Source organism: Myxocyprinus asiaticus, chromosome 42 (assembly GCF_019703515.2).
Source record: "Myxocyprinus asiaticus isolate MX2 ecotype Aquarium Trade chromosome 42, UBuf_Myxa_2, whole genome shotgun sequence".
Classification (NCBI taxonomy): Eukaryota; Metazoa; Chordata; class Actinopteri; order Cypriniformes; family Catostomidae; genus Myxocyprinus; species Myxocyprinus asiaticus.
Genome location: NC_059385.1, coordinates 6,693,927 through 6,711,628, shown reverse-complemented (window position 1 = coordinate 6,711,628; position 17,702 = coordinate 6,693,927). Strand labels below are relative to the sequence as shown.

At 36.7% G+C, this 17,702-nt stretch overlaps 1 protein-coding gene across 1 annotated transcript; it reads right to left on the bottom strand.

The window, feature by feature from the left end:
• Positions 1–254: 254 nt before the first annotated feature.
• Positions 255–17,465, bottom strand: ggt1b (gamma-glutamyltransferase 1b). Its single transcript, XM_051684244.1, has 13 exons — positions 17,384–17,465; positions 14,439–14,615; positions 13,647–13,777; positions 11,062–11,151; positions 10,168–10,360; positions 9,361–9,521; positions 8,813–8,962; positions 5,280–5,416; positions 2,826–3,013; positions 1,847–1,974; positions 1,334–1,446; positions 1,117–1,230; positions 255–476 (listed from the first exon to the last, which is right to left on the bottom strand). Exons 2-13 carry the CDS (start codon positions 14,609–14,611, stop codon positions 330–332), a joined length of 1,725 nt encoding a protein of 574 aa, XP_051540204.1. The 5' UTR covers positions 14,612–14,615; positions 17,384–17,465; the 3' UTR covers positions 255–329.
• Between the last annotated feature and the right edge of the window lie 237 nt (positions 17,466–17,702).

Here is a 17,702-nt window from a genome sequence, read left to right as displayed (position 1 = left end):
ACTTTAGGCTACATGCATTCATAATTAATTAATTTAGAGTTTTAATGTTGTATTATATTATTTAAAAAAGAAAGCACATAAATGCACAATAAAATATAAAAAAAACATGTTCAGAGACATCCAAGTAGTCTCAGTGGTTTTGTATTTACCTGCTAATTAATTATTTAATTTGTTTTTTTTTAAAGTGGTCTTCAATTTTTCTTTTATTTGGCCTTAAAAAGCCTTAAAGTTCATTCCTTTGAACCTGCAGATACCCTGCCTTAGGTGTCTTAATGTAGCGTCTCCACTGCCTGCAGCTGGGATGGAAACTTGGATCGCTGAGTCGGACGTCAGTAGCCAGCTGCGTAGCCTCCCTTACGAGGGTCTGACTCAGCGCTGAGGCCAGCACTGTACTGCACCACGGCCTGAACCACAGCACCGGTGGACGCTGACACCTCTGTAACATGGTTCTTCTGGGCAAGACCTTCCAAAATGGCCTGTGGGTTCATATTGAGTGGGTTTAATAACCACTGGTTATTCAGAGCAAACAAAGAACATGGAGATAACAGACAGAAGATAAAGATGTTTATGACAATAAAAAACTATTAAGGTGAATATTACAAAAAAACATACAAATAAAATATAAAAAATAACGTTTATTAACATAATGGTAGAAATTGAAAAATAGCCTTTAATTCATGCTCATTTGCATTAGAGTAATTTTTACTATATTACAGGGAAAGATCCCCAAACCACTACACTACATACAATATATATTTTTTTGTAATACAGTAAAAAAAAAAAAAAAAGTACAGTTAACCACCATGACACATTACAGTAATGAGAATAAAACCACAATGCAAACAAAAAATAATTGTTCCAAAAATAAACTTTCAAAATATATATTTTTTTATATATGCAAAAAATAGTTTTATAATATTTTTTTGTTTTGATTTCTGGGTGAAATGTCACCTGGACATGTTTTCATGCGATTCAGCCTTTCAGCCTTTCAAAAATGCTTACACCGACAGCACAGATAAGATGTATATATTGTACATCTGATCTTAGTCATATTTTATCTTATCTTTGCATATTTTTAAAAATGACCCTTATACTCCTATATGTTGCTCAACCCACCTTGTCAAAGTCAGGCTCTCCCTGTGTTGTGTTTGGACTGAGCTGATTGTGAATTCTTGGATCCACTACTGCCTTCTTCAGGTCGTATTCGAAGAACAGTGTGTTCAAAATGACCTGCACAGAAGACGTCCGTTATCCATGGGGTGAGAAAGGGTGGAACTAGGTCCATCTTAACTCTCTGAACTAAAATAAAATGAAAAAAGGGGATCTTTAGCACCTGTGCAACTGCTGTGGTGATCTTCGTTCCGCCAGACGCTCCAACCACCATTTTAACTTTTCTGTTTTTGTCCAGCAGGATGGCGGGACACATGGAAGACATGGGTCTTTTATCTGAGCAAACAAATGAAAAAACAAGATAACCAAACTGAATTAAGCAAAATCTTTAAATATAATATGAAGTTCATGTTTGGAATACTAACTTACTGCAGCATGCATTATGCAATGAAATGTCTCAAGCAGTGTTATACATCACATGATATCATTTTGTTGCATGTACAGTTAAGTGAGTGCCATTAAGTTATTATCTCATCAGTGGCCCCAGACAGCATTTGGACATACATTCACTGAAAATGAAATGGTATAACATAATTTGTTTGCAGAAGCCATTTAGTTTGATATTTTGTTTTCTAATGCAATGAATTTCATGCATTTTAAGTGTCGCTTCAGTGTCCAAAAGTGTCCAAATACTTGTAGGGGCCACTACCGCCTAGCTGTAAGTGTGTTTTCTCACGTGGAACAATGAAGTTGTTTGGAGAAGGTGGAACTCCAAAGTTGTTTGTGATCAAAGGCGAACTGAAGTCATCCATCTCATTGTTTAGTAGAATTCCTGTTGAATTCGACATGAACTTGGAGCCAAAGCTGCAAGAATGAAAAGAACATATTAAAGGAATAGTTCACCCAAAAATGAAAATTTTCTCATCACGTACTCTTCCTTTCTTCTGCAGAACACAAATTAAGATTTTAGAAGAATATCTCAGCTTTGTTGGTCCATACAATTGAAGTGAATGGTGACCAAAACTTAGAACTCCATAAAGCACATAAAGGCTGCGTAAAAGTAATCCATACGACTCCAGTGGATTAATCCGTTTCTTCTGAAGTGATCCAATCGGTCTTGGGTGAGAAAAGACCAAAATATAACTCCTTTTGCACTGTACATCTTGCCATTGTAGTCTCAAGGCACAATCATGATTTCAAGCTCGATTACACTTTTCTGCTTGCCTCATGCACAGTGCAAGATGGTGCTAGGAAGTGTAATCGAGTTGAAATTACGATCGTGCCTTGAGACTGCAATGTCAAGATTTATAGTGAAAAGGAGTTATATTTTGGTCTGTTCTCTTAAAGAATTGATTAGATCGCTTCAGAAGACATGGATTAAACCACTGGAGTCGTGTGGATTACTTTTTTTGCTGCCTTTATGAGCTTTTTGGAGCTTCAAAGTTTGTCACCATTCACTTGCATTGTATGGACCAACAAAGCTGAGAAATTCTTCTAAAAATCTTTGTTTTTTGTTCTGCAGAAGATAGAAAGGCGTAAACATCTCCGATGGAATGATGAGAGAATTTTCATTTTTGAGTGAACTGTTCATTTAAATGTCAAAGTAATGACTTAATCAGCTCGCTTTGCTATGAATAGCAGATGAATATATGGAAGAATACAATTAGAGAACATCTGTTGCACCATTCTCAAGGTCTGAGAAGGCACATGCTCACTATAGGTTAATGGTGCTGGTGGCGGCTACAGCGCTACCATCCTCTGCCACCACTGATAGATGTGATGTGCCATGATTTTCCGGGATGTAGAACTCAGGTTCATAGTAGCTCTCTTGCTGAGTCGTATTATCTGTGATCTTGTGGCGGATCATGTCAGCATAGTCCTTTGAGGTGATGTTCTGGATGAACTGACAGTGGAAAGAGGAGGAGGCGAGCAGATACATAATTATTGCAGCCCTGCTAAGACGGCACATTAATCTACAGCTTGAAAGCACAGCTGATCAAAAGGGTGACGGTACAATGAGCTGTTCAATAGCACACTATTTTCATGCCCTGTGATTAGTGTGAGATGCAGTATGTCGGTTTCAATAAAGGCTTTGATCATCATTGATATCTGCAGCAGCCTTGACCTAGAAGTAATTGGTGTCAAGCAGAACAGCAGCTGAATATAAATGTAAGAATTCTAATACATGTGTTTTTACATTAAAATCAGGCATTCAGTTGTGGTTTAGATTAAGTTCTACTGATAACAACATCCCTGAACATTTTGTAACAATAAGCTTTAACATTATCCAGAGTGTAAAACAGTTCAAGACAGCTGTTTTAGTAATCCATTAAATCTGCTCTAGACATTTTATTATGTCTTAAAGCTGAAGGGTGTAATTTCTGTGCCACTAGTGCCACCGAACGGAATTGCAAAAATAAACGTTGTTTTCATACAGCTTTCTGAACATGCCCCACATCTGAGGTTGATTAAACAAACAGATAGTACTGCCCCCAACTCACGCCATTGGTTGAGTCAATGTTGTTGTGTAGGGCTAGACGGGTTGTAGACTCAGTGTTTACATTTTTTGAGAAAATTAACCTATAAATAGCTTACTTACAGTTGTCTCTACATATTAAATGATGTGATGAATTATGAAATGATTAAAATGATTTTCCAAACAATATGATTTTCATGACTTTCAGTTCTCTTGAACATGCAATTTTTCGCAGATGTGGACGGAACATCGTGCTGTAGTAAAGACACCTCTGTTTAAATCTCCACGCTCTTAAAGGCACCTCCGCTTAAAAGGGCACCTTCAGATTTGTGATTTGTGAACGATTTGCACCCCTGTAGCCCCCATTCTGTGCACGTCAGTGACTCAGAAGGTCCCAAAAGCACATAAAAGTGATCCATAAAACTCAAACGGTTAAATCCATGTCTTCTGAAGGTTTATGATAGGTGTGGGTGAGAAACAGATCAATATTTAAGCCACCTACTGGTTCAGATTGGACAAAGGTGTAAGTTTATTCTAAAAAAGTACTTAAATATTGATCTGATTCTCACCTCAACCAATCATATCACTTCTGAAGACATGAATTTAACCACTGGAGTCTAATGAATCACCTTTTATGCTGCCTTTATATCATTTTTGGACCTTCTGAGTTCTGGTCACCATTCACTTGCATTTTGAGGAACTACAGAGCTGAAATATTCTTCTTAAAATCTTCATTTGTGTTTTGCAGAAGAAAGTAAGTCATACACATCTGGGATGGAATGAGGGTGAGTAAATGATGAGAGAATATTCATTTTTGTGTGAATTATTCCCTTAAACACACAGCGTGAACAGTGTAGTCCTATTCCTAAAGACATTTTTCTAATGAGCTACTTCTTTTGAATCTACAACATTAAACACACAGAGCGAACAGTGTAGTCTGACTCCTGTACAAATTACTCTTATGAACTGGTTCTTTTGAATCTACAGCACAAAACGCACAGTGCGACCAGTAGCCCGACTCCCGAACAAATGACTCTAATGAGCTGGTTATTTTGAATCTACAGCACTAAACATACAGCGCACCCAGTGTAGTCTGATTCCCGAACAAATGGCTCTTGAGCTGGCTCTTTTTAGTAAATCAAAATCATTTATACATTAGTGGGAGCAGTTACTAAATTAATCTTACTGTAATCTTACTAATATGGAATTTTATAAAATAATATATAAATGAATTAAATATGTTATCACATTTTAAATACGTTTTATTTAATAAATTAGGATCAATTATTGGATTTCATTTATGCCTCTAAAAAGTCTGTGAAAACTCTTTCAGTTTGTAAAATGCCTTTAATAATTTTTTCTCTAATGTATTAAATCTGCTCTGTTGAAATCTGAAATGATCTCAACATTTGGCAACAGGAATAAGATTCCATCACTTATTTCCAAATAATTATTCCTCAAAAGTAGAAAAATAAGCAATTGTCACACAAAGCAATTGTATGGCTTTAAAAGCCATATGCAATGTAGCATATAAATCATATGTACTACTTTAAAGGTACTTTTTATGGTGCTTTTTTGTCATTTTTGGAGCTGTCATTTTGGAGTCATATGGGTTTGAAATGACATGAGGGTGAGTAAATGATGACTGAATTTTCATTTGGGTGAACAAACCTTTTAATTGTGCACAACTTACATCAGAGATGCTGACGAATCTTGGATCCCCCAAAATGGACCTCTTGGCGTACGCGAATCGGAACGCCTCTACTATGCGATGATAGGTGAGGATTTTCTTTTCGGTGGTGGAGACACTGTCAGGGCTGAAGTTGAAACCTACGGCGAAGAGAGTGGGAGTTTGGTAGATTCACTTTATTTTATTATTCGTCCATTCTAACTGCTGTCATATATACAACAGAAAAAACTTACTGTAAACCTGCTCATCTAGATGACAATATCATCCACTTAGAAATGACTTTAAATAAATAGTTCACCCTAAAAATGAAAATTCAGACATAATTCGTTCCAATGTATGAATTTTGTTTTGAATAGTTTCAGTGACGTCACTTTTCCCCGAAGCTGCCATATTTGTTGCGTGGTGAATGATAAAACACACGAAAATTGATATCAAGAAAAATTTTAAAAATTGCTTTTGATCCATGCCAAGTCCCAGGAAAAGTTCATACAGATCTGAAGACAGAATAAATATTGCCAAATTGAACTTTCACAGACATTTAAAGATAATTTATCCACGATTTATCCACGGACTCCAGCGAGTCTGATGTGTGACCAGTGTTGTGCTGAAATTGTACTCCCCGCCAGACTCCCCCGGCTACCTGATTGGTCATTATCCCTAAAGCCTATCCCTACACCCACCCATAACCTTAACCATAGTAGGGAGTCACTGATCCCTATCCCTAAAGCCCACCCCTAAACATATGGATACTAGGGAATCAACACTGGCCAGTACACACACGCCCACAGGTACATCACCGTAAACATCTCTCAATCTCTCAATGTTTTTATGTTTTTTTCCTGGTCTAATTTGATCACAACATTGCAAAACGTCTGTGATGATCCCATCTGTATGAATGTAGGAGCTTCTTTTAACTCCTGAAGAAGGTTTTTGTTGCATCTAACAGTGCAGCACAATGAATGTATGTGGAAAATTGGTCACAAACATGGTGGCGCAGTCATACAGTGACGTCACATGAAACAGGTCAGTATGACAGTATACAGTGATCAGAGGTTGTCTAGCTCCAAAAAGGACAAAAAAGCACCATAACAATAAATCAGTACAATTTGTTTGCTGTATTTATGAAGCCATGCTCTCAAATCTCATTCACACTTCTGCATATTCAAACTTGCATATCGCATTTGTCTAGTGCATAAGACATGTGAGATCCAATGCATTTGGTATTATTGACACAAGAATATGCACAAGTGTGAATGAGATTTGAGGACTATGGCGGAGGGGAATATTATCAGTGAAAAACAACTTAAATTTTGGTCTGTTCCTCACATAAATCTATCATATAGTTACAGAAATCTTACAATATAGCACACAGGTCATATTTACATTTATGGTCCTTTATTTTTGCCTTTTTTAATCTTGAGAGCCCATGGTCAGGGTATGCTTTCATTGTACAGAAAATAGCAGCTTGGACATTATGCTAAATTTCTCCTTTTGCTTTCCACAGAAGAAAGAAAGTCACAGGTTTTTAGAACAACATGAGGATGACACAATTTTCATTACTGTGTGAACTATTTTAGTGTCTTATTGAAAACTTCTCAAATTGCCTCGGCTACTGATTCTAGACACGTCTATAAGAAATAATTGAACAATTATCAGCAATTCTGCATGGAACATGTCTCATAACTAGTGAATAAAAAAGCAATATTGTGACAAACTAGTGCTAACAGTGTTTATCGACAGCCGTGGCCTGGCAGACTGTAACTTAATGACTAAGTATCTCATCAGTACAGCCACAGAGTGGGTGTCTGAACGGGCCAAGACACAGAGAGCGTCCAGCACAGCGTAAAGAAAACAAAGCTGATGAATCTCAGATGACAGGCTACTTCAGAGAATCCCCTGCTGGTGGAACCCCAAGGAAAGGGTCGGAGTACGTTGGCTGCATGGATTTTTCCATGCTTGGTTTGTGTCCAATTAGTGGCAAACAGCCCACGTTAGTGTTGGTGTGGGAGACAGGAGGACAGGCACAGCGGAGTGAAGGGTGGAGGGATTTTAATAGCTCACAGCAAAGAAAAGTTGGGAGGTTTGGAAGTTACATCCTCCCCTGACCGTTCCACAAGAGGAAACAGTTAAAAACATTAAATATTTACTAATGGTCATGCTGTGTGATCAGTATCAAATAGATGTTTGTGTTCCCCTATCAAATGTACATGTTAAAGGTTAAATCTATAACAGTGCACAGTGTGAATACCACAAAAACATGTCCAGGTCCAAATTCACCCAGAATAAATATAGTATATGTATTGTTTTTTTTTATTTTTTATTATTATTTATTTGAGATTTTATGTTTGATTTAGTTTGCAATTCCCATTATTTTCAATGATGATTGTCATTAGATTCTCATTACTGTAACACAGTATTTTTAGTGATTTTTTTTTTATTATTTTTTATTAATAAGCACAAATAAAGGCAGTGCAACAAATGCTACCATGATAATATAATCTTTTTTATACACATAAAAATTATGTAAAAATGTCTAATTACATTCTCATTACTGGAATACAATATTCGTAGTATTGTTTAGTTTGTGTTTTTTTGTTTTTGTTTTTTTGTTTTTTTTTAAATAAAGACAGTATAATAAATGCTATAATGATATACTCATCTTTTTTATACCCATAAAATTATGTATACATTTTTAATTTGAGTCTTATTACTGTGATACAGTTATTTTTAGTAATATTTATTCTTTTTTTTTTATTAAATTAGCATAAATAAAGGCAGTACAATAAATGCTACCATGATAATATCATAATTTATATACACATAAAAATGATGTCTAAAGTTCTCATTATATTCTTAATATTGTAATACATTGTGTTTAGTAATGTTTTAAATCAGCATAAATAAAGGCAGCACAACAAATATTACCATGATAATATTACTAATATTATACACAAAAAAATACTGTGTACATTTTAGATTTCTTGAGCTCAACTTGTAGAGCATGGTGCTAGCAACACCAGTGTCAAGGGTTTGATTCCTAGGAAACACACAAACTAATAAAATGTATGTTTGACTCTACTGTATGTTGGATAAAATTGTCTGCAAAATGCATAATAAATGCATTTTAAAGTATTTCTTATTTATTTTTAATAGTATTTATTTATATTAATTTTAATAATAGATTATTTTTTACAATAATAAAAATACGTTTTATTTTATTTTTATTTTATTTTATTTTTTTGCATTATAGTAATGAGAATTAGAGGGAGGAGGTGTGCTTACTTGTCATGAAAATAATGTCACAATGCAAAAAGCGTTAATGGTCCTAAAAAAGGGGTTATTTTACAGTATATCTTATTTTATTTTACTTTGTTTCTGTGCCACTAGCATCACCGAATGGGTTTCTTATTTTTTTCTTTTGATTTTAGGGTGAAATACGACCAGGATATGTTCTTGTTTTGTGATAGTCACCCAGTAATCACAAGGTCGTTTTGTGTACAGGATAAACTCAGCTAGTGTCTCTACCCTGTTCTTACCGCTCAGGATGTTTAGTATTAACGTGAGGACTGGGCCACTGGCAGGCGCGTTGGGAGCCACCATTGTAAAGTCACCTACAGTAGAGGTTGGGGGGGTTTCATCCAGCACTGGCTCGTAATCTCTCAGATCCTCCAGAGTTATAATCCCATCTGCAACACACGCAACACAGACGCTTGGGTGACACGTGATGCTGAGCAACTTAATAAAATCAAACCTACTGAGTTATCGATTAAGTCATTAATAAGCATCCTTCAACACCTCTGTGTGTAGGGGACTATTGGCAGCACTGCAGGAATTAGTGTGATATTTGGAAATCAATGAACCACAGCACCAGTGTCACAACAAAAGCTTGGCAACTGCACAATTTAGCACCTTTCAAAACACTAATATGTGCAGTCAAGAGGATCTAACTTGTAAAACATGGCCATAGTAGCTAAGTAGCAAATATTCATGGTCGTGGATAAACTTATACTATTAATTCCTATTTCTAAAATCAAAAATCTGATTTTTGATTTTGATAATAAAATAATATGTTACAATAAAGAACCTGCAGCTCTGATGTCCTTTACGAGGTTCTCAGCAAGTGGTCCGCTGTAGAACGCATTAGGCCCATTCTCTGCAATGAACTCGTAAGTGTCAGCTAGTTTTGAAAAAGTGATGGTGTCGTTTTCTTGCAGGATGTTGCCAGTGGAATCGCAGAACACTGAGCTAAGAAACCAAACAACTATGAGAAATTGTGTTTTGTTGTTTGTTCATTAAAATAGTTAATAAAAGTGGGTCTAATGTATTGCATATACAACACTACAAGAAAGTCTTATATTACAATATTTAAAGCTGATGTGTCTAATTTTTGCACCACTAATGTCATCAAAAGCTATTGCAAAAAATTATGAGTTTTCAGATATGTTTCCCGAACACTTCCCCTCTTTGCCATTTGTCACATAAACAGTTAGTCCCACCTCAAACTCGTGCCATTGGTTGAGCCAAGGTTGCTGTGTCGGACTGGTTGCGATACTCAAACAAACAGAGCAATGTTTTGAAAACATCACAGAATTATATTTTTTACCCTTTAAAAATAAATAAATAACACACTTCAGCTTTAATTGTTCTGGAGTGGTGGTGGCATAGTGAACTAAAGCACTGAATTGTAAGCAAAAGTTTGTTGGTTCAATCCCTACAGCCACCACCATTGTGTCCTTGAGCAAGGCACTTAACTCCAGGTTGCTCCAGGGGGATTGTCCCTGTAATAAGGGCACTGTAAGTTGCTTTGGATAAAAGTGTCTGCTAAATGCATAAATGTAATTGTTAAAAAAAGAGAAAATATAAGTGGTGGAAAATGTCAATTTAATCCTACCATAACATCTTGTCATTGGTAATGGTTCTTCTGTTTGATCTAATGGCACTGGCTAAAGCGCTGCCCACAGGAAAGCCATTCCGGGCCAGTTTTATACTTGGTAAAAACAGCTCTTTCCATGGGAGCTTGCCATGACGATTATAGGCCATCTCATACCCGCGGATCTCCCCAGGAACTGCGATGGCCAAACCACCTGTGGATGTCCCCAAAAAGGCCTGTTAGTATCTCAGACCGCCAACAGATTTGAGACAGGACCATACTTCATAGAATGATAAGATAAACTGCAAGTAATGAAAAAGTTGCAATGCCATACTACAGTATATGAAAAAAAAAATGCAAGCATGTGGCATTTTGAGACCCATAGTAAAGAAAATCACAATTGAGATCTCAACATTGGAGACATTTTTGTAGAGATGGAGATGTGTCCTAAAGAATTGTAAGAGAAGAATCTGAGACAAAGTTGATACTTCAATTAAACATAACTAATAGTGGAATTAAATCTCCTGAGCTATGAAAGAGCAACTTTTGAACATAGAAGTTTCCTCTGGGGAGTCACTGAACATAGTATAAAAGGATTTCCCACAATGCTTCTATGAACTAAACTGTGTCTTGTACAATGAATTAATTGTACAAGATCTGTGTTGGCACCCAATGCACTTAATGACACTTTGTTGTTGGGACACTCATGTGCAAACTCAGCCAAGATGCAGTTTTATAACTTTCCTCAAAAAGACATATATATGAAGCCTGTTCAGCTGTGAGTTATTGATTGTTGAGATTTTGTTTATAGTTTTTGATGCTTATCTCCTTGGTACCGGATCAAAAGGCCACTCATTGTGTAAATCCTGTTTCACCAGTTATTTCCTCAGTTTATGTAATGTAGTTAATGGATACCTTTCTGAGAAAGGTCTGTACTATTTCCAAACATGTCTCTGGTTGCATTTGCTGGGGCCGTCTCACGTGCATCAATGGTTTCGACTTTTCCTGCAAAAAATATACAAGATGTAGACAATATATACTATATGTGTAATTATACAGTATATTTACAATTATATATTTATATTTAGGTTTGATTCCAAAGTATTGAATTATGTATTATAAATTCATCCATTACTATGGAATCAAACCTGTGCCATTGGCGTTGCTTGCATACTTCTGTTTTCAAGGTGTAGTTTACAGCTTTAAGCCAATAGGTGACAACAAGTTTGTAATCTCCAATGAGCGTCACTGAATCACTGATTCAAATGATTAGTTGAAAAACACTGAGTCGTTAACAACCGAAAGAGTGGAAGTAAACGAGAATGATTTGTTAAATTATTGAACTTAAACGATTCATTCAAAAGCACAGATTCGCTCAGGAATTCAGTACACAAATAACAATAAAATACATATTTGCCTATTTGCATGCATCATGCTAACCCTTACAAAAATCTTGAGTTCTGGCAAACCTGCCGCAAACTTGCTGCATATATTTCCGCAAATTCGCCATTCATTATTGGCATATGCAAATGAGCTTGCTATTCATTGCAAATGTTTGCCAGAAGTTTGCAGCTCCTCAGTTCAGTAGTGAACTTGCCGCAAATCATTGCCAACAATGAAGAGTTTGCTGATGAGTGGCGAATTTGCGACAAGTTTTTGAAAGGGCAAATGACGAACAATGTGCAGAGTGTTGTATCAGAGACTATTTAGCCTAAAATGGAGCACTTGTATTAAAATAAATGGGAGAAATTGGAACACCCAATATGGTGGTTGTTGAAAAGGAAGTCCCGCCTTACAGGTAAAAGCGCCAATCCGCTTTTAGATACTGAGATTGTCTATCAGTTAACTCGAGAACGCACATGCGCTTTAGATGGACCAGCCTGAAAAATAGTGTTTTTTAGCGTGAAATGAGCTAAAGATGCACAATTAAAAAAAAAAACATTGTTGTCAGATTTTACTGCTGATTTAAAATATGTTTTATGATAGTAATCTTGGCCAACCCTTTGGAGATTTCGGTCTTTCCCTATTTAAGCAGAAGCTGTACTTTTATGCCGCTTGTATCCTTAGAAAAGGTGCGTTCCCAAGATAGCCACTTAGTGAACTGACTTGCCTTGAAAGAGACTTTTGTTGTATGTTCCGAACTGCCACAGCTTAAAATCTTAAAAAACGAATATACGCTTATAAACCAAATGCCCAAAATTCAAAGATAAGTCGGTTTACTTTTTTCTGCCATATGGAATCAGGGTTGTCAAACCACAACACTAATGATGACCAGCCAACTCACATCAAAAACAAATACCACACAAAAATATATTGACAGTGGAGGATGATTTAGGACTAGCTGTGTTGAGAATTTATTGGCATGATGTGCTCCAACCCGATCTCTTGAAAAGTCGTACAAATTCGTACTTGTTTGTTTGCATGAATTTGTACGAATTGTAGACATGCAAATCCCTGGTTGTGTATGTTACTGGTCCTGCTTGACCCGCTTCAAGTGAGATTCGAAACAGCGTCAGCCGGCTTGGGAGGCGGGCGTGCTAATGAAGAGGCTAAAGGCTACAGCCTCTTGCGTCAGTCACTAGTGCACCTCTTGAGGCCAGGGTAGTGAGGTTCAGACACACTGCACAGCACGTACTAGCTGGCTACCGTTACATGTACATACTTATTTGTATTTATTATTTATTTATGTATTTCCCCCTTTTCTCCCCAATTTGGAATGCCCAGTTCCTAATGCGCTCTGCGTAGTGACTAGAGGGTGGCGGGTGGCGTAGTGACCAGATGAATCTCCATTGCCTCCATGTCTGAGACCATCAATCCGTGCATCTTATCACGTGGCTTGTTGAGCGCGTTACTGCAGAAACATAACCACGCTATTCTCCGCGGCATCCATGCACAACTCACCACGCGCCCCACGAGCACCACCGAGCACCACATTACAGCTACCACGAGTAGCATACCCCATGTGACTCTACCCTCCCTAGCAACCGGGCCAAACTGGTTGCTTAGGAGACCTGGCTGGAGTCACTCAGCATGCCCTGGATTCGAACTCGCGACTCCAGGGGTGGTAATCAGCGTCAGTACTCGCTGAGCCCCCACATGTACATGCTTATTAATTTTATGCCCTAATCCAAACCCCATTTCTAAACCTTACCACAGAGTAGAGTCCGTTAGTATTAAGAGTACAGTATGTTATGTATAATGGAAGAAAGTAATTGTCGTGTTTTAGAAAACACTCGGGAGAGTCACCTGATTGGTTGGTGTAAAAGTCGTACAAATTCGTACAACCCAACTCTGTGATTACATACAGTTTAGCCATGATTTAGCCAACTCTTCATGAGAGTAAGTTGACTGCTCTCATTGCTAGATTTTCCTCACTTTCAAATGGAATTCGCCTTATACTACGTGCATAGCATAAATCAACTCTTCATACACATACAGACACTACAGCTTGTTGTCTCTGGACACCACATTGAATCAGAAGGTTCATGGTAAGCTGATACCTGTTTTGGCATCATATATAGTGAAGAACAGCCCTCCTCCAATGCCCATGCTGTGGGCGTTCATTAAACCCACGCACAGCAGACCAGCGATTGCAGAATCTACAGCGGAACCACCTCTTTTAAGAATGTCCCTGGAGGGCACACAGAGAGGGCATTTGGCATGCAACCTTGAGTTGAATCATTTTAAATATCAGAATGCATCAAAATAAAAGTTTGATGAGAAATACTTCAAAATGACTTTCAATTTATTTATTTATTTATTTATTTTTAAACACGTTTTCTGTGCTGTAAAAAATGTGCATATGTTACCTTAAGGAGCATGGCTAAATGACCAAAATGTATGTGGACACCCCCTTCAAATTAACAGATTTTACTATTTTAGCTACACCTGTTACTAACAGCTGCATAGAATGGTAACCAAATGTAGTGAATCAAATCACATTGATTTAGTCCTATTAAATATATATATATATATATATATATATTTTAAACTTTTTTTTTTTTGGCTTTGATTAACACCAGTTCAATTATATGTCACTACATGAAGCACATTTTAGGATATCTGACAAAAAAATAAATAATTCTGTGTGTACCCTCACATGGCCCTCCGAAGGTCTCAGTGGGTTATTCAAAATATTTTAATCCCTTTAGTGTGTAGTAGTGTGAAGTTAATTCATTAATTTGAATTGAATGTTTCTCAGACTTTGGTTGCATAATGAGCCACAGTGAAACAACAGTTAAGGGATAGCACAATGTACAGAAAACTTGCACTGAAGAGAACAGAACTCAAACCTGCCGATTTCTGAACATGGCCCAGCGTCCGCAGCCACCGCTGCCTTAAAGTAGCCAGGTTTGGGTTCAGAAGTGATTGTCTTGCCCCGCACCCCAAAGAAAACGGCCACAAACGTGCCGACTGCAGCCAGCACTAGCAAGAGTAGACCCACCACTGTAGACTTCTGCACCATATTCCTGCAACAACATCAAACATCTACAATCCTCTCTTGTCAGATGTATGGATGGCCTTTGTTTTATGTTTTAATTAGCTTATCTGCATTTAAAGGTGTTCAGTCCTCAAGAAATCTAACACTATGGGTTGACTTTCATCATTAAGTAAACCTTTTTGTGCATGATAGAGATAAGATATAATGTATCCATTCTCAATGTCTCAGAACCCATAACCACAGTCTGGCTACATTAACTCTATGTGAATGTTTTACAATCAGTCATTGTATATAGTATGTTATGTTGTTCGTTATTCAGGCTGCAAAATAGTGCCCTTTCACCTCTCACCATTATGTAACACATCTTAACACATATAGTACAACACCGAAATTATGCAGAGGGGTCCAGAAGTCTAAAACCTCACTGATAATCTAAATTCAAAATCTAATTTAATCCTTAAAGTAGACTGAAAGCTTTTAGGATTTAATAATAATAATAATAATAATAAACATGTTATGATGTATTAATGAATAGGAAATGTTTATTAATAGGTTTCAAAGTAAAATTGACTTTTAACTCCTTGCTTATATTGAAGCACACAAGATGGTCTCAAATCATGACAGGATCAAATGGATCATCAGGTTTTGGAACAAATTTTGGAGTCCATACCAGCTTGAATGCATGTTGCTTTAAAAGCACAATACATGTTAATAAAAAAAAAAAATCACTCAAATCATTGTTAATATATATATAACTATATATACATATATATATATATATATATATATATATATATATATATATATATATATATATATATATGCAAAATATATATACACCGATCAGCCACAACATTAAAACCACCTGCCTAATATTCTGTAGGTCCCCCTCGTACTGCCAAAACAGTGGCAACCCGCATCTCAGAATAGCATTCTGAGATTATATTCTTCTCATCACAATTGTACAGAGAGGTTATCTGAGTTACCATGGACTTTGTCAGTTCAAAACAGTCTGGTCATTCTCTGTTGATCTCTCTCATCAAAAAGGCGATTCCATCCACAGAACTGCCGCTCACTGGATGTTTTTTGTTTTTGGCCCCATTCGGAGTAAATTCTAGAGACTGTTGTGCGTGAAAATCCCAGAAGATCAGCAGTTACAGAAATACTCAAACCAGCCTGTCTGGCACCAACAATCATGCCATGGTCCAAATCACTGAGATCACATTTTTTCCCCATTCTGATGGTTAATGTGAACATTAACTGAAGCTCCTGACCTGTATCTGCATGATTTTATACACTGCACTGCTGCCACACAATTGGCTGATTAGATAATCACATGGATGATTGTTGGTGCCAGACGGGCTGGCGTGAGTATTTCTGTAACTGCTAATATTTTGGAACCTACTGCATTTAAGGATGTTAACAAGGAAGTATATCCAACAGCTGATGACTGAGGAGCATAATGAATAACATTACACCATTTTCTGCTTTCTTACTAAATACAATGTCAGTGCACATTTGCAATGATTATGCATTCAAAAAGCGTATAATGAAATTGGGCTCTGTCGTTTGGTTATTATTTCTCTGAGGAAGATTGTGGCTAATCAAGATTCTCCATCGTCTCTGATTCTACAAAAAAGTCAGAATAAATGCTTCCTAAATTATAAATGCTGATCATTCTACACTTGCTTATTTCTTCCCCGTTTCTATGTAAATCAACCCCAAATTTTGTATTATTTGAGCACAAAAAGCATATTTTAGAGTATTATAAATGTCATAAAAATGGATTCTGGCTCTTTCTTAGTCATTTTATGTTGCTTAATGTAGCTTTATTCCAAAGGCAGCAAGACTTCTGCATTTATAATTTGAGAACTTTGAATTGAAAAGCTTGCATGATGTGAAATCCTCCTCAGAAAAAGCGCCTTTTCATAATTTCAAAGCCATGCTACTGTCCACATTAAATCCTGTCAGACTGTGCTGTGTGTGGGAACCAATTGCAGCACATCTCCGAGAAGCTGCAGTACCTGCAGCCAACAAAATTTAACCCACCACACAAGAGACTCTCACACACTGAGAAGGAGAGAGATTGTGTTATTTCCTCCTATAAATCTCAACAAAAGAGCAAAAATTCCCATTCTAAGAGTTCAGTGTGTGTTTCAACATAAAAGACACTAAAAAGAAACAAAATACAGTACATGCTGAAAATACTGTATGTCTCATACACAATTCTGTTTTTATATTTCCTTTGCAACAGTTCAAATATACAGTGGCTCCCAAAAGTATCTGGACTCTAAAGTCATACAATGCACAAATATATTTGTATTACATGGCAAAATATCAAACCTAATGGCATTTTAAAGAAATACTGCATAAGCTCATTTTCAAGCAAAACCTTTCACTAAATTATAATACAAATATATATGGTTCAAAATGAAGACAAAAATTATTTGGCCACTTTCTGGTTGTCAAACGTTGTCTATAATTTATGTGATGAACCTCACCTGTTGTTACTCTGCTGAAATTTGTGTTAACTTGAGGGAAACTGATTTCATACATCCACTAAAAATCACCTTTACACCAGTTAGTTAAAAGTAATTGAAAAATGGCCAAGAAAATTTAAGTTAACATCCGTTGTTTGCAGATGACACTTGGCTTGATATTTAGATGTCTGTGACCAAAAGTGTCCAATTACTTTTGAGGTCTATTGTATGAAGTCCTGTTGATGATTCAATTCATTTCAAGACAGATGAGTTCAAAATACACTGAAGTATTTAAGAATATTAGAGTTGTACCCACCTGTATACTGTACAGGCCTCTTGTAGAGTCTTCTATAGAATCAGCCTCCTTTCTGCAGTCCTGTCTGACTGTACCAATGCTGTGAACTTCTGGCTTTCAATGTCTAACTATCAAAACCATCAAACTTTAACCATAGTCGACAAATCACCTCGTGAAATCTCCATAATTGTTTTATTGGCATTTGTGTAAGGATCACAGATTGAGGTGATGGGAATTATACATTGGTGCCACAATGACAATCATTTTAAATTGCCTAAAATTTGACAAAAAATCAATACAATTAAGACTACGTTCCTCATCCAACTTTTTCACAGATGGC

Excerpts from the sequence above, each read along its gene's own strand:
- ggt1b (XM_051684244.1), bottom strand. The coding sequence starts at position 14,611 with ATGGTGCAGAAGTCTACAGTGGTGGGTCTACTCTTGCTAGTGCTGGCT. Across the intron at positions 13,778-14,438 it reads CCATGTTCAGAAATCGGCAG|GGACATTCTTAAAAGAGGTG; the intron begins GTTTGAGTTCTG and ends TGTGCCCTCCAG. Across the intron at positions 3,014-5,279 it reads GATTCGTCAGCATCTCTGAT|TTCATCCAGAACATCACCTC; the intron begins GTAAGTTGTGCA and ends TTCCACTGTCAG.